The following is a 22,749-nucleotide window of genomic DNA, read 5'->3' on the forward strand; positions in this document are numbered from 1 at the left end:
GGAGTCAGTACGGCAATACAACAGTATTTCCCACAGTTCTTTCAACAGTACTGATAGCTTTGCAGGATTTTAATCATTAATGGTGTGGAAGAAAGCTTACACAATAAACTGGTTTCTTTCAACATATCCTAACACATGCATGTGACTTAATTTTTTCTTCCAGCTTGTGTGTGTTGTAAAATTGTTGATTTGATTGGAAGCACTGCAGTATCTCAATAGTTGATGCAGAATAAAATAATACTTGCTTATCTAACAGATCATATGATGTTTACTTAGATTGTAATAGTGTTATGTTCTTTCTAGGTTAAGTCTGGGCTAATAATGGAAGATGATCTTCGAAGAGTGGCAACAATGTTGAAGAATAAAATATCAGAATTATCAAAAAAACGAGAACGCAAATTGCACTCGAAGGAAGAAGATCAAGCTACATTAAAACAAGGTACACTTGTTTTATTAATTATACAGAAATGACTATGCATTAGTGTTAATGCTGCAGGTATCCAAGTCTCTGTGAAATGTGAGTTATTGATTTTGTTTTTTTGCATGAAATATGAGTGGCTACAGGTAGCTACTAGTTAACAATGTCGAATTGTAGTGATACTCAAAATAATTCAGTTTATTCATGAAATGAATAAGGTGAAACTCCTTTGCAAAGAATTTGTTGCAGCTAATACTTTTGTTGTTTTGTCATGCTACATGTGATTCCTCTCTGTATAAACTTATTGTATTGTTTACTTTAGCTCTTTTACATAGTCTTTCAAAGACTTGATGAGAAGGGGAAGGGAGGGAAACAAGATAGAAGTTTTAAGTTGTGAGATGTTGTCAGAAATGTCATGGTATATTGAAACTACTTAGATTTCTGTCAAAAGAAAAGAAGGGCAAAAAGTATTTATATACCTGTAGCATTTATGATGTGTGTCTCATTGTGATGATGTGACAATGTGTTTCACCTCCAAGAAGATTACTGTTACATCATGCTGTCTATTTTGTTTGGTTTTGGGATTAATAAGATAATTAGAGGGATATCTTCAGACATTTTTTTTTTGCATGTACCGCAGAAAAACAATTTTCCATGGACTGGGCAACACAGAAATTAGAAATATGATACTGCTTCACTTTGAAGAATGTATATTAATTGTATGTTTTTAAAGATTTGAATTTTAAATCTGCACTCAACATTTTTGTTTTGTTTTTATTGATCATTGTCAGATGATTAATCATACTTAGATTCACAAATTTTCTGCTGATAGTGTATTTACATTTTCTTTCATTTTCAGAAATTTCTCCTGAGTCTGTTATGACTCCTTCATCACACTCTGTTGAACAAAGCCATCTTACACAACTGCAGGTAATTAAAATGTTAAATATTCTCTGTACTTACTACCCATATATATTATTTACTGAATTGATTATGACTTACTACATTTTGTGGAAATTGAGGAGAGGTTTTGTAAGAAAATAGTGGTACATCTGTGGATGGTTAATTGGAATTTGTCATGGAATAATGTATATCTTTTTCTACCCGGGAGAGAGTTCATTTAGCTTCTAAGGTAAATAACATATAAAACATTTACCTGAGTTGCTAAATTGGGTTCAAAAGGTGTCAGTGTAGAGGTGCTCATGTAGAAATCAAAGTCTAAAGTGAAATCTCTGTTTCAAGTGCAGTATTAACTGTTGTTGGTAGATACTAATGATTTCGTTGTGCATACAGCAAACAATGTGATGGAAATGATTTTGGGCTTCAGTGCTGTTTCACATTTCTCTCTCTCTCTCTCTCTCTCTCTCTCTCTGTGTGTGTGTGTGTGTGTGTGTGTGTGTGTGTGTGTGTGAGAGAGAGAGAGAGAGAGAGAGAGAGAGAGAGAGAGAGAGGGGGGGGGGGGGCGGGGGTATGGATGACCTCTGTGGTTGACACTATGCCATTATCAGTTTGAGTTCCTACAAGAAAGGAAAAAGTTCCCTATGGCTGGACTCCAATACACCATATTATTCCCCACTCTTTTTGCTACAAAACCCTATTTTTCAACATAATTCCTGTTCAGTTTGAGGGCTGTAGGCCATCTTATTGGGGAAGGCTGTATGCTCTCATGGTAGCACTTTACTATTCGACATCAGAGTCAATATCTTGCTGCATTAATAATCTCCCCACCATCCACCAACTGCTTCCAGTGGAGTGGATCCTGCATTGGGCCCAACAGGTGGAAGTCAAAAGATGTAAGATCCATGCTGTAGGGTGGGTGAGGAAGAACAGTCCAATGAAATTTTGAGCTGCTCTCAGGTGCGCAGACTTGTGTGAGGCCTTGCATTGTCATGGAGAAAGAGAATTTAATGTGCATTTTTGCCCTGGTGAACACACGGAAGTTGTTTCTTCCATGTACTGAGAATAGCATAATAGGCTTCAGAGGTGATCGTTGCACCATGAAGGAGAACATCAAACAGAATAACCCCATCATAGACCCAGAAGTCAGTGGCCGTGATTTAGCAGCTTTTGGTGTGGCTTTGAACTTTTACTATGGAGGAGAGATGGTATGGCGCCAGTCCGTGGATTGCTGTTTTGTTTCCGGTTTGAGGTGATGAGCCTATGTTTCACTGTCTGTGACGGTGTTTGGCAAACAATTGTCTCAACCAGCCTCAATACATGCAAGAAATTCTGCACAGATGGTCCTCCGTTGCTTTTTATGGTCTTCTGTTACGTGGCGTGAAACCCAATGCTCACACACCCTTGAGTACCCCAACTGGTGGCTGAGTGTGTCAGCACTACTGACAGAGATGTCCAGTTTAGCAGTGAGGTGTTTGATTGATCCTTCGATCACCTCGAAGGTGTGTCCACACATTCCAGAATTGCAGGAGTAACAGATAAGTGCAGCTGGCCAGCACGTGGGCGATCAGACAGGTTTGCATGATCTTGCGCGATGATAACAGCCACCTTGCCAAATGACTCACCATACTTTCGGTCATTTCTAGGCCTCCGTAGTCATTCTGCAAGTGCGTGTGAATATCTGTAATGCTCTGGTTTTCCGTGAAAAGAAACTCGGTGCAATTGGGACAAAGTTGGAGCCCCTGTAGGTGAAGGGAGCGAGCACAGTTGGTCAGAGAAACTCTTTTTCTGTGCATGCTTGGCTGTATAGGAATATGAGAGTGCCTGGGGATGAAATGGTAATTTAAGTTACCTGGTACTTCTGGCACTCACTAGACCTCACTGCACTGAGCACACTTCACTTCATCAAGTAACCCAGGTGCAGATACCAGTAGGGGGAAGTGGAGGGGGACAAACCAGGCGTCCAGCATCAGACTTAGCAGAAATACAACAAAAATCCTTGGAGGTAACACAGCTTGTGCGAGACGTGGTAGAACCTCTCATGTTTGCCGAACTGCGAGGAAACACAGTAACTGAATATTGATGCGAAATCCCTGGTGTTAATGCGAAGTCTGGTGAAGCACGGCAGCTAATGACGCAAGCCATATGTCATTGTGCGGGGCAAGGTGCCGAGGACATGGCTAGTAGGTATTATATCATTGAACCACGAAAAGAGACAAGGAAAGCAATGGTGGAGGCACGTGGCTCTCGGAAAGTGTGGTGGTCGGAGTACGCAGTGTCTGTGTTTGAGAAATGCAGTGACATATTGGTCAGCAGGAGCTTTGCTGACTGCTGGTTTCTGTCCAGCACAGCACATTATCTGCTGTTTTCAGTGGAGGTGACAAACATGGTGGTACCAGCAGCGCAGAGGGATGCCTGTTGGGCGGCATCTTGATGGTTGCTGGGCAGGGCAGGGCAGGGCAGCAGTGGAGGAGGGTGTCTGGCACCACAAGGTGTGTGGCATCAGGTGTGATGTTGAAGACCAATCAAGTGCACCAAGGGGGTCATGCGTGGGTTGCTGTTGCTGTATCCACGTGAGTGCTGTAGTCTCCACTGAGAGGAGGGGCCCTGGGCAACTCCTGTGCGTGGCACTGGTAGCTGTAAAATAATGTTGTTGCTCCAATAATACAGGTGCTAACAGTGGTGGTGTCAGATAACTGTTGCGACAACAGGTGCCTATGAGGTCAGAGCATCATCTTTGTCAGTCAGAGACACTGAAAATCGCAGTTCACTGGCTACATTAAGGTCCCAGGAGCTGGCAGATGTGGGGCGGGGATGGCAGAAAACCAGCTGGTGGGCCAGGGTTGGTGGTAAGTGTCATGCTGAATGTTCTGGGGGGCACTAAATGGCCAGATGAGAAGGGTAAGTTCTGCAGAAGCTTGGCATGGGCTCAAAATCACCAGCTGTTTGCCGCAAAATACGTGGCAGAATTGAACTGCAGTGGATAGCCTGACCAGAGGCACTGTCAACTAAAAGACACTTCACTACATTGGCCAGTAGGTGCTAATGGCCAAGAAAATCAGTGCCCAGAATGGGATTAATAACATCTGCAACAGTGAAACCTGCTTGAGTACATGATGGCAGACCTGAGTCAAGTGAGTGGGTATGCACTATGCACCCTATAATTTGGTATAGCTGAATTTTTGGCAGCACTGATCAGGAGAGGAGAGATGGGTCCAGGATTCAGGAGTAGTTTACAGGGAAATGTAGAAAAGTGAGAACTGGTGTCATTGAGGTAGTGAAAAGGGGAACTGGTGTCACTCAAATCCCAGATGAATAGGCACTGAAGTAGTACAGCAACTGGGTACGCCTATTGCCTGACATCTGGCATCAGACTTTGGTGAATCATGACAAAAATCCTTTGAGGAAACACAGCTCCAAACGGGGTGCGTGGCAAGTGGTAGAACATCTCACGTTTGCCAAAGTGCGAGGAAACCCAGAAGCTAAATACCAGTGTGAAATGCCTGCTGTTAATGCGAACTCCAGTGAAGAAACTACCTATGTGGCATTGTGTGAGAGAAGCTGCCGAGGGTGTGGCTGGAAGATGTTACCTCATCAAAGCAAGAACAGAGACTGAGCAAGTGTGGTCTCCCAGAAAGTGTACCCCTCAAAGGTCTACCTGCGGCACAAGTGGCCAGTGTGAGTTTTAGAGAAACACAGTGACCCATTGACAGGTAGGAGCTTTACTGATAGCTGCTTTTCGGCTGGTGCACCATGTCATCTGTGGCGGTTAGTGAAGGTGAATGAAGGGAGTAGCTACAGGCCAAACAACTACCTTGTTGCTACCACAGGTCTACCTTATGCGCAGCGAGATGTATTCTAATAACTATGGTCGGACAGCTGTTAGGAACTATTGGTACTTGTGGCTATTTAGTTCTGATAATAAAACCCTTGTTTATCCACTTCTCCAAACCTGTCTTGGATTGTCAGTTGACTGATAGTGGAGGAGAGAGAGGTGAAAATTAAGAGGGAGAAAGGAAGGGGCAAGAGAAGGGACAGGGGTTGAAAAGGGGGTGAGGAGAGGGGTAAGTGAGGGAGGGAAGGAGAGGAAGAATGCCTGTTGGGGGGGGGGGGTGGTAAAGTAGTGGGAGAAGACAGTGCTGCATGATCTGTATGGAGAATTAGTGGTATGGACAGCAGAGAGTAGTAAAAATGCAAGGTGATGCAATGGGAACACGTTAGCAGAGGTTTAGGACAGGGAGATTACTAGAGCGCGGGATATGTTGGAGAGGCAATTCTCATCTGCATAGTTCAGAGGAACTTGTGCTGGAAAGGAATATCCAAATGGCCTGCATAGTCATGCAGCTGTTGTGAAGGCATTAGTTTTGCGATTTGCAGCATGTTCAGCAACCAAACGGTCAAGTATAGAATGCTGTACAGTAATTGCAGCATAGTTGAGGCATAACATGGCTGATTTCACACACAGCCATGCCTTTCTTATTGGGAAGGAAATGCTTGTGACTGGACTGCAGTAGGGAGCAGGTGGTGGGTGGGTGAATGGGACAGGTCTTGCTTCTGGGCCGACCACAAGGGAACGACACATAGGGTGCAGGACTGGGAGCAGGATTGGAATAGGGATGTACAAGGATATTCTGTATGAGGGGTGGGTGGCGGAATGCTTCTTTTTGACCATGTGTGTAAGATTTTGGGTGGTATATCCCTCATCTCAGGGCATGATGTGAGGTGCTCGAAGCCTTTGTGTAGGATGAGGTTGAGCTTCTCAAGCTCAGGTTGATACTGGGTGATCGGAGGAGTGATAGGCATCGGCTGGTTAACAGGTTTACTGGTGTCAGACTAGCAGATGGAATGAGAGACTTGTTTATGGACGAACTATGTAGGTTATTGCGTATCAGTGAGGGCTGTAGTAAGGTTATCGGATTATTTTGACAATTCTGTTTTCCAATGCAGATGCAGCATCCATGGATGGTGAGACTGTAAGGAAGAGATTTTTTGACATGGAATGGGTGACAGCTGTCGAAGAGGATGTACTGTTTGTGGTTGGTGTGCTTGATATGGACTGATGTATTTGAGGAACCATCAGAGGAAGGTGGCTCAATGAGCTGAGAAGGACAATGTGAAGGGGATTTGGAAATGGGTGTTAAGGTTATGGAAGAAAGAGTGAAAGTTGTCCTTGCTGTGAGTCCAGATCATGAAAATGTCATCAATGAATCTGTCATACAAGAGGTTTCAGGGGTTGACTGCATAGGAAGGATTCCTTCAGATGACCCATAAGTAAGTTGACATATGATGGCGCTATGTGAGTACCCATGGCAGTACCGTGGATTTGTTTGTAGATTTAATGATCAAAATTGAAGTAATTGTCGTTTAGGATATAGTTGGCTAGGAAGATTAGGAAAGAGATGGTGGGTTTGGTATAAGGATGGCAATGGGAAAGGTAATGTTCCATGGCTGCAAGGCTGGGGTGTGGGGGATATTGGTGTACAACAAGGATTCTGGTGGTAATGGAACAGGAACTGTGGAGAGACAGTGAAGGAAGTGAGCAGTGTCTTGAATGTAGGATGGGATGTTATGGACAATAGTTGAGATGTGTTGGTCAACAAAGGCAGAGGTTTGTTCTTTGGGAGCATTGTACCCAGCCACGATGAGATGACCTATAGAGAGACCTGTAGGGTTAGGTTTGTGGAGTTACGGGAATAGGTAGAAGGTAGGAATGCGTGGGGTTGCTGGTGTGAGGAGGGAGATAAATAGGATTGAGGTGTCAGGGTTTTGGATGGACCTAAGGTCTTGAGAAGCTGCTTGAGGTAATGTTGGACTTCTATGCTGGGGAGACTTGTATGCAGACGTGTCGGAAAGTTGGTGGAAACCCTCAGCCATGTAGTCCTGTGATTCATACCGTCTGTGGTATAGTCTTTGACTGGGGGAAGGGTGATAAGATGTGGACTGATTTTCAGGTTACGGATGGCAGTGTGTTATATATGAGCGATGCTGGACTCACAGTGGAGGGATTTAGGAAAGGAAGATCATTGCAGTTGGAGGCAGGCTGGAAATGTTGTAAATAAGGTTCTAAATGGGATTTAGGTTGGCTACCGTTGGGGTGGGGCGAAGAAATGTTTCCACTGCAAAGAATGAGTAAAGGAAAGAAAGTCCCTTACAAACCCAGCATGATTGAAATTAGGTTTGGGCTAAAGATAAGGACTTTAGAAAATACTGCGACTCTTACAGGGGTCAGAGTTTTTGCAGAAATATTGATGCAGTTTTAAGGGATTTTTTTTCTGTTGTGTTACTGTGCTCCATGCATTAGTCTTCTATAGGTGAGTGGTTGCCTTTCCCTAATTTTACATATTGCTCCATCCAGGAATTTTCATTATTGTTAGTTATTAAAATACTTTCTTCAATAGGCAGTAGTGTCAAATTTTTCATGAAAATTTCCAAATTTATTGTGTCATTCTGTATAAAACTACAGTTAACCATTAAATTTTCCAGAATTTTCAGGCACATTTTTTGTATGTATGTAGAAAATGCTTTTTTTGTGTGTGTTTGTGCACTTGTTCATTTTTAATTTATTTTACATCCTTTTTTTCTACATGTTGCGTGTACTAGAGCTTACATTTATATAACCATAGTATATTAAAATTTTATTTCTTCTGTATAAAATAATGTACAGACAGAAAAATTACATTAATCTCCTTTCAACATGTTATTTGATCAGAAGAATTGCAAGAGGATCCGTGAGACAGGATTTTATGAGAGTAATCAGTAGAGGCTTTGATATTAATGTACTATATCATCTGTATAATGATGATGATGATGATGATGGACCATCTGGCTGCAGTGGTTTCTGGAATTAAAGAAAAGCAGTTAGAAAATTAAAGTTAAAGGTGTTAGTATAGGATAATGTCCTAAAGGGGGGTACGACGTCAAACGGGACGACTTGGAGTAGGAGAGACACCACAGGAATTTTTAATTTCCACTGTCTATACTTTTAAAAATAAATTCATAAAACTTTGTCAGAATGACCAGAAAGGATTCAGGATTTACACTTATAGTGTTGGAAGTTCAAAAATATAAGAAAATAATCTATTTTTTTACATTTGTATTTCACCTTTTGTTCACTTACCAATGGCTGCATTTGTTGCTATCGGTACACTTTTCTTCATATGTAAGGGAGATTCTTCGATGAATTTTGCACATCATGCAAACCATACTTACAGGTGTATGAAACTCTAGAATTTTCCAAATCTATTAAAAACTGTGGTAAAAATTGAGATAATTAACTATAAAATTTGAGTTTTTTCTAAACATGAAGTTTAAAATGTAACAGCTCATTCATTTTTTCATAAATTAAATAATTTCTAGAGTTTCATACACCTGTAAGTATGGTTTGTATGCTGTGCAAAATTCATAGAATAATCTCTCTTACTTGTGAAGAAACGTGTACCTATAGCAACAAACACAGCCAATAGAAGTGAAAAAATGATTAACTTTCACATGTAAAAAAAAATTTATTTTGTTACTTTTTTTGAACTTCCGCTGCTATGATTGTGAATCCTGAATCCTTCCTGGTCATGCTGACGAAGTTTTATGAATTTATTCGTAAAAGTATAGACAGTGGAAATGTCCTGTGGTGTCTCTCCTGCTCCAAGACGGTCCGTTTGACATCCTAGCCCCCTTAAAGAATAGAAAGTAACTTACAGCATACTAATGTAGGTATATCAGTTAAAATATAGAGTTACACACAGATATAAGTGAATGGTGAGAACTTAGTTCCATTAAAGATTTGTGTGAATTTAGAATTTTGGCTGGTGGGGGCTCTTGAAAACTGTACTAGTCATAGAAATAGTGATTGTAAAATGAAAAAAAATAGATGATTGAAGAACTACCAAATTTTAGGAGGCTGATATTATTTGCTAGTCGGGATATTTATTTATTTATTTATTTATTTATTTATTTATTTATTTATTTTTTTTTTTTTTTTTTTTTTTTTTGGGACTGCCTATGTAATAATTATAAAGCTTAATACCAGTATCAAAACATGTTAAAATAGTCATGATTTTTAGTTTATTTTACATTATAAATAATTGTGAATATCTAAAATTTCATCTTGTCTGAAAGCAGATTTTTTCTTCTCCTTCCAACAGGCAAATCAAACCTACATTCCGACTGACACTTCTGATGAATCATATAGTAGTCAAGGAACAATTTTCCAGCATGGATATGGACCTGTCTCTGACCACTCAGCATTGGCCCAACATCCTTTATCATCTGTTCAGATGCAGATACCTGTTAGTGAGAATCAAGGTGCTCTACATAATGTGGACACACAGCATCCATCTCAAATTGATAATGTTCAGCAAACCAATATTGTGCCAACTGCTCAGAGTACTGAGATGCAGACTGATATCAGCATCTTTCACATGCAGTCACAACCTCAGTATGCAGTAGAGACATATTTGTCTCAACCAAGTCAGTCCACTGCTCAGATGCATCAACAGCCATCTTACATTCCCCATGTACCGCTTAGTCAAGAAGAGGAAAATATTTTACATATTGAACGACAGTTGAAACTAAAACTCATCCAACAACAGGTTCTGCAGCAAGAGAAATGCCACCAAGATCTTACCAAGTGCCAACAAAGCATTCAACAACTTCAGCAGGCATTGCAGCAAGCAAAAGAATCTTATCATGGAAACAAAATAGCACTGGAGTCAATACAGAAACATCAGACTCTCACACAACAACTTTCTCATGAACTAGATGAGATTTCTAGTGGTAGTTCAAACCAAGTGAATACTCAGCAACAAAATACTACACATGACAGAATGTTCCCTCAAGAAGACTCAGAAGTTCTTGCATACCAGCAAAGACAAACATGGCAACATGGTGAGGCTGTTGTCGCAGATCAGCCAATTCAGTCACAGGACGTAACTGAGAAACATTTTGAATCTAGAAAATACGACACTCCTGCATCCGTCGTAGAGCCAGGTTTACCACAGAAATTGGTGGAAGACAGAATATGTTACCAGTCAGTTGATAATTCACAAGGTGCTACACCAGAAGACCATATCTCTGACACTTGTAATATTAACAAAGCGATTTCATCTGTAGAAGGATCACAGTACATCCAGGAACAGATAACTCCACAGTCTCTCTCTCCACAGAAATCGTATGGAAAGGAAAACATTTCATCAGAAGAAACTGTCATTGAATCACATAATGTAATTCAAAGTGTCAAGGAGGGATGGTTGCCAGAGCAAATGTCTAGTGTGATTTGTCCTACACCTGAAAATCAATCTGTTGAACTAGAGAGTCACAAAATTCCATGGCAGGATCATGTACCTAGTCAGATTCAGTTACAAGATAATAGTCAACTAACAATTCAAGAGCAGCCAAGTGGACTGCCATCGACAGGTAACAAGGAAATTTCACCAGCTGATCAACAGTACAGTGCCATTGGCCCAGATAATAAGTTTATGCCAAATGCGCCTGTACAGCAACAATTCTCGATAATGACACAGGCTCAACAAGAAACTCTGAATCAACAGGTTTTAGTTGACCATGAAGGACAGAAGGATAAACTGACAGGTCATATAATTGAAAAAGTGAAGTTTGAGCAACCAAGCCCCCAAGAGTTTGGAGACAGTCAGCAAAAACAGGTTTCAGGGCGTGAGTCCCAAGAGATGACATCTGAAAACAGAGAGAGATTACCACAGGAAAGTGAGTTTGTTTCTCGTGTGGATGGAAAGTATTCCACAGGTGAAATGATAACTCAGAGTGATATAAAACTGCAACAGATGCCTGTGCAACCTGAGAGTATGTTTGTGACTTCTCTAGGAGGAGAAACTTGCCAGGCTGTTCCTACTTTGCCTCAACAAGAATATAAGGAGCCTGTTGTAATTGCTCAGATGCCATTATTAGAAGAGCAGTTATCAGAGCAACTAAAATTGTGTCAAGATACAGCAACCAAGGTAGTTGAAAGAGAACATGTGCCCATGCATCAGCCACCTAAGAAAGAAGAATATTCTCAGAGTGAGTACAAACCAGGTTTAGAAAGACAAGATGGGGGAGTGACAGGCAGTCATGATGTGATCCAGGGTGTTGTATATGGATCTGAAGGGAAAGAAAATGTTTTCCACTTTACAGATAACCTTCAGAAGGAAAAGAGTCAACAATCACATTTTCTGGAAGAAAAAAACACATTACATGAAAATCAGCCAGCTGTAGTAAAAGTAGAGCCTCCTATTACACAGTACCAGATGCACTGTTTAGAACAAGTTTCATCAGCACAGCAAGAACTGTTACAAAATCAAATGGTAACTGAACAGAAAGAACAACTTTGCGTTCATGATACATCTGTATCAGAATGGGCAGAGGAGTCCACCATTACAACAGAGGAGGATATAACTATGAGCCAAGAAAGCAATCAGTACGAAACCTCATCTAGTGAGTTCAATCGGGATGTGCTAACTAAACGTAAAGCCAAAGTGGTCCAATATAGGCAACAATGTTCCAAAACCAATACACTTGTGATTACACACCAGCAGCATGTGCAAGGGCAGCTACAACAGAATTTTGGTGTAAGTCAGGAAGATTCAGCTGTGAAATTTATGAAGGCTACACCCGAAGCAACACTAATGCCAGACAGCACAAATCAACTGCAGACCCCACATATACTCAGTGGAAATTTTTTCCCAGAAGGCATAGTACAAAAGGACAATAAAGATTTGGAAAATATGTCAACAGCAATTATCTCAGATACTGGATCACATGTAGTGGCAACCTGTGAAACTTCATTAAAAGATGTGTATGCATCCCAGAATGTTTTTGAAAGTCAAGAAGAAAGTGTAAGTTCTGAATATCAGAACAAAACTTCAAACAAGCTTGGACAGATTCAAATATGTCAAGTAATGCCTGGCGAGACCCAAACACTTCCTCATCAAGAAAATATTGTCCAGCATGAAAGGGCAATACCACAGCAGCATGTGTTAACACAGTCTGAAGCCCTGTCAAATCAGCTACAACAACTGATTACACATAAACCTGACCATTGTCAAACTAGCCAAGAGAATGTATTACACCAGCAGGGGACGCCACAAGAACTGTTGCTGAATGTACACACTCAGCAGAATGTTATCCAGTATTCTGTTGGTGATATGCCTCAACAATTAAAGGTTGAAAATGTGGCAGTTGGTGGTCCTGGACATTCTCATTTACAGCAAGAGGGATTAGAAAGTCTTCAGAAAGCTGGGCACTCAGAAGCTTTGACCTATCAACATCCTGCTGAAGCGATGCCACCTCTAACACTTGCAAACACAACTGAATGGAACACTAACTTGGCACAACAGAAAGCCCCTACTCTGCTTTATGTACCGAGTCAAAACTTAGAAATAATCTCAGGTGATAAAATGCCACAGGCTGGTATACTGATGACAGCAACTGAAATACCTAGGCAGAACCTTGCTGGCAATCAACAAATTACGCAACACGAAACAGGAATTCCTCATATGGATACAGCAGTGAAAGGTCAGGGTTATATGGAGCCTGTATATGTTAACACAGGACACCCAGTAATGCAGGTGAGAGATAATAAATTAAATAAAAATGTTCATTGAATATCTGTTTATGTCAAACGGTGCTTCCTCTCTCAAGCAACACTTAGAATTGTATGTTAATTATGTAGCATGAATGGAAAAAAAAAATCATCATAGAATCTCAATCTCTTTAATTTGTGAATTATTGTACTGGACTGTAATACTTGTTTGGTCAATCATTTTATTTTGATGTATCTCTGTGGCATCACAAGTTTTAATTACCTTGTGTACTGTTGCATGATGTTAGAAAATAAGTTTACTTCAGTCTCATACATTGCTCTCTCTATGACTGTTGCTTAGTGTAGTGATATTAATTCTTGTAAATTTTTCTCCACATAGCCTCCACATCCTCATTTGGATACAACTTCTGATCTTGCATCTGGAGGCCCAGCTGACATGTAAGTTATATGCTGTTTTGTGGTGTTTGAAATTCATTGTATAAATTTCAGTTTCATCCTTTGTGTTAAAAACCTTTCCCAGAAGAAGATAAAAGTTGAGACATGAATTAAAGTATCTATAACTAATTGGCCAATGTGGAAATAAAATGTTTGTATATGTAGCACAGGTATTTTGGACGTGTGTGAAAATTAACACACTGTGGAAAGTCTGCACCATTTTGATAGTGTTTTTGATTTTCCATAAGCATAATATTTGTTATCGCTCCCTCACAAAGTGACCTCAGATACCAGTTTTCTCCAGAATGTATTTGAGCACTTCCTATATTGTTGGTTGAAAATGTTACTCAAAAGGTGCCAACTCTGATGTTCTTAACTTTTCACTCTGGTATTGCAGTTACTTAACGTAACATCATTGTGTTGATCTGGCCTGAATGATAACTGATAATTTGTGATAGAGTTACCATTTGGACTGATAAATGCTGTTGCAGTTTTTTTTTAGACATTTCAAGACATTTGCAAGAATAAATATCAGTGACAGAGACAGCCCTTTGAATGTGTCATTTTAAGATAATGTAGTCATAATGTTATTCTTGGGTGGGACTTAATGAAGGCATCACAGGCAGTCAGAATGCGGAAGATAAGACTTCGACTGACAAAGCTAGTCCAACTAGCACATAAAATAAAGATTGCTCAAGGCAATTTTTTGCCATTTAAGATGTTATCCCATCATCATCAACAAGACAAGGTCAAGTCTTCAGTCAAGATGCAGCTGAGAAACTTTCGTTGATTTCAAAAAGCTGCAGGCTCGTATGAGAAATCTACAAATCACCAATGAACCTAATCATTGTAGGTGGTCATGGAAAGCTTTGGATCACTAATGGTCATGAACAGCCACAACTCAGCCCTAAAAGTATGTGCATTAGAACAACCGAACCAGCCCTGGATGAAGAGGGCAACACCATTAAATAAGAATGATGCTTTGCTACCACTATAGACACTGCATTGGAGGGAGATACTATGGAACTGCAAATAGTATCTGGTGTGACCAAGGAATAGTGTCGGTGAGTATTAGCTGTTCTGCACCAATTTTCAGATGCTTTCAAATCCAGAGGGTAGAATAGACAGACAAAGTGACCCATAGTAAAACACTTATCAACACTGGCGATGGTCCACCAAGTAGCCAGTGCTCGCGCGCTTTAGTTAAATTTAAATTTTATTGCTTATAAAGATAAAACTGTAATCCAGTTCTGTTAATGATGAACATGTGGACGTATTTTCACTGGGAAAATTTTGTAATGTTTGTAAACCTACTGAGATGTTACTCATGATAATGAGTTGTCACTAATATACTAATCACAAAAGTCTTGAAATTTTGAAATATGTACTGCAGGTGCATACAACCCGGGACATCAAGGAGATCTGGAAAAAACCCGGGAATTTTTTAGAATTCCGGGAATTTTTCGTTCAGTTTTCAGTTAAATATTTGTAATTTTGACTGGTAAGAATCAATACTCTAACAAAAGATATTACTGTATCCTGCCACTGCAGAATAATACTGCAACAATAAAACGTGAACAAGGAAAAAAATCGAAAATAAAACATAAATTGCGAAGGAAACGTGCCATATACAACAACAAAACACAGTGCTCATACAAGCATTTGCCAACAGCAAAATGTGTCAAAGGCTTTAGGAAGACCATGCAGTGCTACATAACAACAAATTGCCTCCGATGAGCATGACGTCACAACTGTTTACATTAGATTTATTTTAGCAGTTATGAGTGGTCTCATGTGCATGCGAAATTATGAGTAGTACCTTCTCCTGTTTATGGCTACAGAAATGTGGCTGCTCCTGTGTAAGCAGTCACAGCAAGCAGTTAGATGCAACCAGGAAAAATTTTACTGCCGCACCCAAGATGCCAGATTCACGCATGCGCAGCAGGCCCAGATCGATGAGGGGGGGGGGGGGGCGCATCCCTGTTGGTTTTTGAACACACTCTGTAAGTTGATTTCTGAATGAATCATAAGTCGCGTGGGGTAGCCGTGCGGTCTCAGGCGACTTGTCATGGTTCACACGACTCCCCCTGTCGGGAGTTCGAATCCTCCGTCGGGCATGGGTGTATGTGTTGTCCTTAGCTTAAGTTAGTTTAAGTAGTGTGTAAGCCTAAGGACCAATGACATCAGCAGTTTGGTCCCATGCAAAAAAAAAAAAAAAAAAACATAAGTTGATTTTTGAATGCGTGCATAGTGTACGTGATGTCTGTCGTGGGAATCCACGTTGCATCTAGAAATAAACTTTCCTGCAGGCAAAAGGGGACCGGGCTATACAAGCTGAGCGGAGTAAAGCCGAATGAGGCAATGCCAATCGTCGTCTGATCATGTGGGTGATTGGGTTTGCAAATAATCAGCATTGTTATAATTACTAGGGAAATCCCTAGATTCAGGCTACTAGAGTGCAAATAAATGACTAGCAGGAATAACAGGTAAGAAAGATTACGTATTATCTTCTCGGTGTATCCAGGAAAATGAAATTTTGTCAGAAAATTTTTGGCCATATCGCTACATTAGTAAGTGCCAGTTCCATAGTCCCCGTCTAGCAGCCACTTAAGTTGTATTCTGGAAGTAGTGCGGAAAATGGTTTGTAAGAACATAACAACTCCTAACCAGAGAATAATCAGGGATAACTAAACCGGTGATCGTGGCAGTGTTAGTGAAGTTAACCGGCGAATAAGTTTTGACAAAGGCAGGAATAGTTCCAGAATTAGTCATGACAAGATTGTTTGTATGAACAAGAGGAAACAAGGACATCACACAAATTAGGGAAGTATATGACAATTCCAAATTTATATTAAAATCTCGTACTACTACTTTTCAATCTCATGCACGAGAAACTGGAATGTATGAGTGAAATGTGAAACTATTTTCTAACATAAAGCTTTTTGGTTGTAGTAGGCCTAATAGGCATTTTATGTTGGTCTTCGTGAATTATATTCTGACATGTTATAAAAATGACCATTTGTGCCAAAACAGTCTCGTTCATTTGGTGTGTGTTACAATTACTGCAGTGTTAGAGAGGCCTATTTTGTTTTATTTAGCAGTGACAAAATAGACATAATTAGATCGAGAAACAACACCAGTCTTGGGTACTATTTTTATTAACAGCTTACACTGTATTAGACAACGATATTTCGATTTTTCATGTAGCAAAAAATTTGACGTACTTTGATGAGGTAATATAGTCTGTCGCAGAAAGGAAAGCGCGCTATGTAAAGCAGTATCAAGGTTAGAGACAAAACAATGCTAACAGCTAAGGATTGAAGAAAGGTGTACTGTATTGCTTGTCTCTTGTCTTTACTGGTTTTATGTGTTGTTGTTGTTGTTGTTGTTGTTGTTGTTGTTGTGGTGGTCTTCAGTTCTGAGACTGGTTTGATGCAGCTCTCCATGTTACTCTATCCTGTGCAAGCTTCATCATCTCCCGTACCTACTGCAACCTACATCCTTCTGTATCTGTTTAGTGTATTCATCTCTTGGTCTCCCTCTACGATTTTTACCCTCCACGCTGCCCTCCAATACTAAATTGGTGATCCCTTGATGCCTCAGAACATGTCCTACCAACCGATCCCTTCTTCTAGTCAAGTTGTGCCACAAACTTCTCTTCTTCCCAATCCTATTCAATACCTCCTCATTAGTTCTACCCATCTAATCTTCAGCATTCTTCTGTAGCACCATGTTTCTAAAGCTTCTATTCTCTTCTTGTCCAAACTAGTTATTGTCCATGTTTCACTTCCATATATGGCTACACTCCATACAAATACTTTCACAAACGACTTCCTGACACTTAAATCTATACTCGATGTTAACCAATTTCTCTTCAAATGGCTCTGAGCACTATGCGACTTAACTTCTAAAGTCATCAGTCGCCTAGAACTTAGAACTAATCAAACCCAACCAACCCAAGGACATCACACACATCCATGCCCGAGGCAGGACTCGAACCTGCGACCGTAGCGGTCGCTCGGTTCCAGACTGTAGCGCCTAGAACCGCACGGCCGCTCTGGCCGGCTAATTTCTCTTCTTCATAAACGCTTTCCTTGCCACTGCCAGTCTACATTTTATATCCTCTCTACTTCGACCATCATCAGTTATTTTGCTCTCCAAATAGCAAAACTCCTTTACTACTTTAAGTGTCTCATTTCCTAATCTAATTCCCTCAGCATCAGCCGACTTAATTCGACTACATTCCATTATCCTCGTTTTGCTTTTGTTGATGTTCATCTTATATCCTCCTTTCAAGACACTTTCCATTCCGTTCATCTGCTCTTGCAGGCCCTTTGCTGTCTCTGACAGAATTACAATGTCATCGGCGAACCTCAAAGTTTTTATTTCTTCTCCATGGATTTTAATACCTACTCCAAATTTTTCTTTTGTTTCCTTCACTGCTTGCTCAATATACAGATTGAATAACATCGGGGATAGGCTACAACCCTGTCTCAATCCCTTCCCAACCGCTGCTTCCCTTTCATGTCCCTTGACTCTTATAACTGCCATCTGGTTTCTGTACAAATTGTAAATAGCCTTTCGCTCCCTGTATTTTACCCCTGCCACCTTTAGAATTTGAAGGGGAGTATTCCAGTCAACATTGTCAAAAGCTTTCTCTAAGTCTACAAATGCTAGAAACATTGGTTTGCCTTTCTGTAATCTTTCTTCTAAGATAAGTCGTAGGGTCAGTATTGCCTCATGTGTTCCAATATTTCTACGGAATCCAAACTGATCTTCCCCGAGGTCAGCTTCTAACAGTTTTTCCATTCGTCTGTAAAGAATTCGCGTTAGGATTTTGCATCCGTGACTTATTAAACTGATAGTTCAGTAATTTTCACAACTGTCAGCACCTGCTTTATTTGGGATTGGAATTATTATATTCTTCTTGAAGTCTGAGGGTTTTTCACCTGTCTCGTACATCTTGCTCACCAGATGGTAGAGTTTTGTCAGGACTTGCTCTCCCAAGGCCGTCAGTAGCTCTGATGGAATGTTGTCTACAACCGGGACCTTGTTTAGACTCAAGTCTTTCAGTGCTCCATCAAACTCTTCACGCAGTATCATATCTCCCATTTCATCTTCGTCTACATCCTCTTCAATTTCCACTTTTCTGACAGCTATGCATTAATCGCCTTGTAGAACAATGAAGTTATTTTTGTCGATTTGCTAAGGAAACTTGGCTTTTATTAATCTTTTACGCTGAGGCAGTCAACGTGTGTGAAACAAAGTGTTTAGTTCCACACTATTAGCTAATTTCAACTGCTCGCTGCATTTCAAGTGCACGTTTTCATCTTCTAGCACGTATGGCATCGTGCCATAATAAAGAATCTAAAATGAGTTAATACATCCCGCAACCGACTCTGAAAAGCTTAATGGCAGGTTGAGGCCTACTTCGTTGGGAATCTGGACATACGAATATGCTTTTTAAGTATGGACTTAAAATGTGCCGTTTTAGTATGATTCACGAAATCCCGATGCTCTTGGAGTATCCTCTGATGTCTTTTTTTCTTTTGTGACATAGTGTAAGATCTTTTAATGGTTTACACATATGAACATACGGGCTTCCTGCAGCTGCCAAAGTGCAGTGGCGCCTGTTATCTGGTGCTCTCTGACAACTACTGAAACGAACCTATTTCTAACAGGTTGCGGGAAAATATTGCAAATGGTGGTTTGAAAAGCGTTACTTTCACAGTAAATTTCCTTTTACGCAAGTTGAACTATGTGCGAGAATGTACTATGAATTTCTTAAATCATAGAGCGTTTGATGACGAGCCATTTAGAAGTATTTTGAGCCCAGATCAGACATGCATGTCGTTATTATGAGCAAATTGATGTAGTGCTACGGGAAGCTGTCTCTCCTCTGCGGTAGCTAATTTATTTGTGGAAAACTTTGAGGACAAGTCGCTGGAATCGGCTAAAAATTTTACTGGCACATTTGTGTGATGTATCTTAAAGTGTAACATGCGTAAAAAATATCAACATTATATGTGGAAGCTTAGCTACTCTTGCAGCTTATTAACCTTAGAGACACAATATTATATGTGAAAGCTTTGCTTTTCTTGTAGCAACACCATGTATATTAATTTAAAACATTAACTTTTCCTGTTTCTATATCTGCGCTACATAAGTGATGTTGCTATTAGCTTACTACATCATGTGTCCTGTGGTATGAATATCCACTGTCATCGGCTGGCAGGATCACGTGACATGAGCTATGACTGGCTTACAAAAGCGCATCGCAATCTCGATTACAATGGTTAGGAACGAACATGCGGTGTTTGGTGGAATTCGAATTTATACTTTTGTAATACGAAAAAATGCAGCGTATATGTTGCTGCACATCAAAAATCTTTCCAAAAGCAGTTTTCTTCCCTGAGTTTTGTTTTCTAAAGTGCTGGAAAATTATACGTCCGTGTATAAAAACATAACCATTCAAAGGATTGGTAAGTTTTACAGTTCCGAGGGAAAATATACTGTCACTTAATAACATGGAAAAGCGTGTTTTCATCTGGGAGAAAGTGTATTTTTACCTGGGAAATCCAGGAAAAATCCAGCAATTTTTTTCCTTGTCTGCGTATACACCCTGTACAACAATTGTTCCATTGTCAGCTAAAATAGGGGCAGACCCCCAGTAGGCACTTCAGTGTGCATTGGAGCACCATCTTGCATAAAAATGATCCTACCCACATATTAATGCTATTGAAAGGTTGGAATGATGTTGGTTGTGTTAAAGACACCTTAGCGTTTACCAGTGACTGTACTGGTAACAGGACCCGCAGGACTCCCCTCCTCGAAAAAAATATGGCTCTGTGATAAACAGTGCCATCAACCCACACCACATGGTCAGCTTTGCAGAATGAAGTGGTACAAGTTGTGTGTGTGGATTTTCCATTGCTCATATTCTGTATGTGGACATGTGCTTAGAGATGTAAATGGGTTTCATGGCCATTCATTGTCCACTTCCATGTGAGCAGTAAATTCCAGAGAGAATGTTTCTCTTGATGGCAGGTCAGCAGGAAGCAGCTCTTGAACATGGATAACAACAAAGAATGTTTCGTAGGATTTTATATGCAAGCTTGCAGGCATGTCCAACATTTGTGCATTTCCCTGAGCACTGCACATTTGCAGACCACCGCTCGACCCCTCCTGCAGTGCTGTGGCCACATCTTTGGCAGATGTCAGATCAATTGCTTTCCTTCCTCTGCTGTATTGCACTCCAAAAGAACTTGGCGTTTTGAATTTTGTAATATTTTTCTCCAGACCCTTAGCAGATGTCAGATCAATCCCTTTCTTCATATTCTTGATTGTCTGGAATTTCTTCAGGGCTACTGATGCACAGCCACCGTTCTTGTAAGAGAGCTTGACCAATAGTACATGCTCCTGACAGTCATGTTAGGCAGGTTTTTTTTTTTTTTTTTTTTTTTTTTTTTTTTTTTTTTTTTTTTTTTTTTTACCATGATGTTTCCCCCTACGTCAGTAATATGCTGTTAAAATTTGACATCATTCTGAGCAGTGGTTCTCTTTCTACAGCTTTTTGAAACTGGAACTTTAGTTATGGCCACCCTGTAGTAGTGTTTTGAGTGTTTGACTCTCTTAGATAAAGTGAAATATTGTGGCATCATAAAATTCTTTGTTTGGATGGTTTATCACTGAGGAAAAATGGAAGGCTCATAAGGAGTCCGTTCCTTCATTTTCAACAGTTAAGAAACACACGACTGAATTTAAATGTGGCTATATTTTTGAGAAAGGTCATTTATCTGAATGGTGTGCTGCTGCAAGCATTAATGGAACCACTGACAGTGTGCGCAGTATGGTGTTGAACAATTAGCATTTATAGGGGTATGGAATGCTGATGCACTCGGAACAAGGAAACTAGTTAAGCTATTGCAAAAATGATTATTCTTATTTCATATTGTCCTGAGAAAGTAGGTGTTTTTGTGTTAAGTTAGTCACTGAAGTTATCACATCAGCTTTTGTGTTTGAAATAATGTTCATGAACTTACATGTGTGTGATTCCTTTGCCTCAGATAATTAATGTCTGAATTATTTTTCAGAGCTTCAGATAAGAGAATGAAAAAGCCAGTTAAACGTCGCACAAGAGCTGAAAGAGGACCAAAATTAACGGTATTATCAGTGGAAAATGGAGGAAGTCTGTTAGAGTGTCTTTTGGAATCCAGCAAACACAGAACTGTAACTTTCAAATGGAACAAGGATGCAATGGCACCTAATGAAATAGCAAATAGATTGGTAGGTCACCATGTGAATTAAAAGTTGTATTATTGAGAACTCAACACACATTTTTCAATTGCTCTCATAGAAGAATCTTAGGTTATGAAATTGTTGAGTACCAAAGTAAAAACTGATTGTGTACGCATTTCTTATAATGTCAAATATACATTTGGAAGTTCCCAATTTCTGTCATATGTTTAAACTATGTTTATTCAGGTTCTGCCAGTTCGTGATTGATAATCAGGGAATTACTGTAATGTAACCAATGATCCTCAGTAATTTACTGGTGTGATTTCTGTCAGTAGACCTCTTGTCCAAGAGAAGTTAAATAAAGGATTTCTCGTAGTGTATTTGTCTGTGGACAAAACTGTAGAGTTGCTACTCGTTTCTTCCAGTGGATATGATGATTAGATTCTCCAGCTGTGTGTAGTGGCATTATCCATTGATATTTTAATTTTACAATGTAAAGTCCAAGTTAGAATGTCAACAATGTTATGAAAAGGATAGATTGCCACCCGCCATAAAGATAACACCTTGAGTTGCAGGTGTGTGTGTGTGTGTGTGTGTGTGTGTGTGTGTGTGTGTGTGTGTGTGTGTGTGTCTCCTTTTTGGAGAAGGCTTTGGCCAAGATCTCAGTGTGTAACGCTCTTTTCATTGCGCCTGTCTGCAACTCAGCGTCTCATCCTAATGGTGAGATGCAGTATATCCTTTGTATAATATTGTTGATATTTTAATGTTATATTTTTATGTGCTGACATCTCCAGTTTTTACAAGCATTAAATAACAAAATAGCACTAATTGGTATTTTCTGCAATCTGTGTAAGACATTTACTATGTGAGTCACAGTATTCTCCTGGATGAACTGAAGTTTTATGGGTTTGATGGTAGAGTCAACTAATTGACAATCTCATATCTAACCAAAAGAATGCAGAAGATTTTACTTTGTAATGCAATCAATGTAGTTCGGGGATATTATCCTGTCTAAGGAGAAATCGTGTATGGGGTTCCTGAAGCCTCAATCGTAGGTCTGCAATTGTTCTGTTGCTCATGTATGTAAATGATCTTCTGTCTAATATGCAACATAGATAATTAGTTCTTTTTGCAAATCACACTAGTATTGTAACCAGTCCAACCGTTCATACAGCAACAGAAAATGTGGTGAACAATGTTCTTAAAAGTATTA

The 22,749-nt window shown here is 39.9% G+C and overlaps 1 protein-coding gene across 2 annotated transcripts in view; it reads left to right on the plus strand.

Annotated features, from left to right (window-relative positions):
- LOC126183376 (uncharacterized) overlaps nt 1–22,749 on the plus strand; it is a 303,763-nt gene that overhangs the window by 138,410 nt on the left and 142,604 nt on the right. For both annotated transcript variants that reach the window (XM_049925308.1, XM_049925309.1), the window contains exons 11-15: nt 304–439; nt 1,278–1,348; nt 9,454–12,888; nt 13,243–13,301; nt 21,392–21,584. In XM_049925308.1, coding sequence (XP_049781265.1) covers nt 304–439; nt 1,278–1,348; nt 9,454–12,888; nt 13,243–13,301; nt 21,392–21,584 — 3,894 coding nt within the window. The remainder of the gene's footprint in view (nt 1–303; nt 440–1,277; nt 1,349–9,453; nt 12,889–13,242; nt 13,302–21,391; nt 21,585–22,749) is intronic.

The sequence above is a fragment of the Schistocerca cancellata genome, chromosome 4, assembly GCF_023864275.1.
Source record: "Schistocerca cancellata isolate TAMUIC-IGC-003103 chromosome 4, iqSchCanc2.1, whole genome shotgun sequence".
Classification (NCBI taxonomy): Eukaryota; Metazoa; Arthropoda; class Insecta; order Orthoptera; family Acrididae; genus Schistocerca; species Schistocerca cancellata.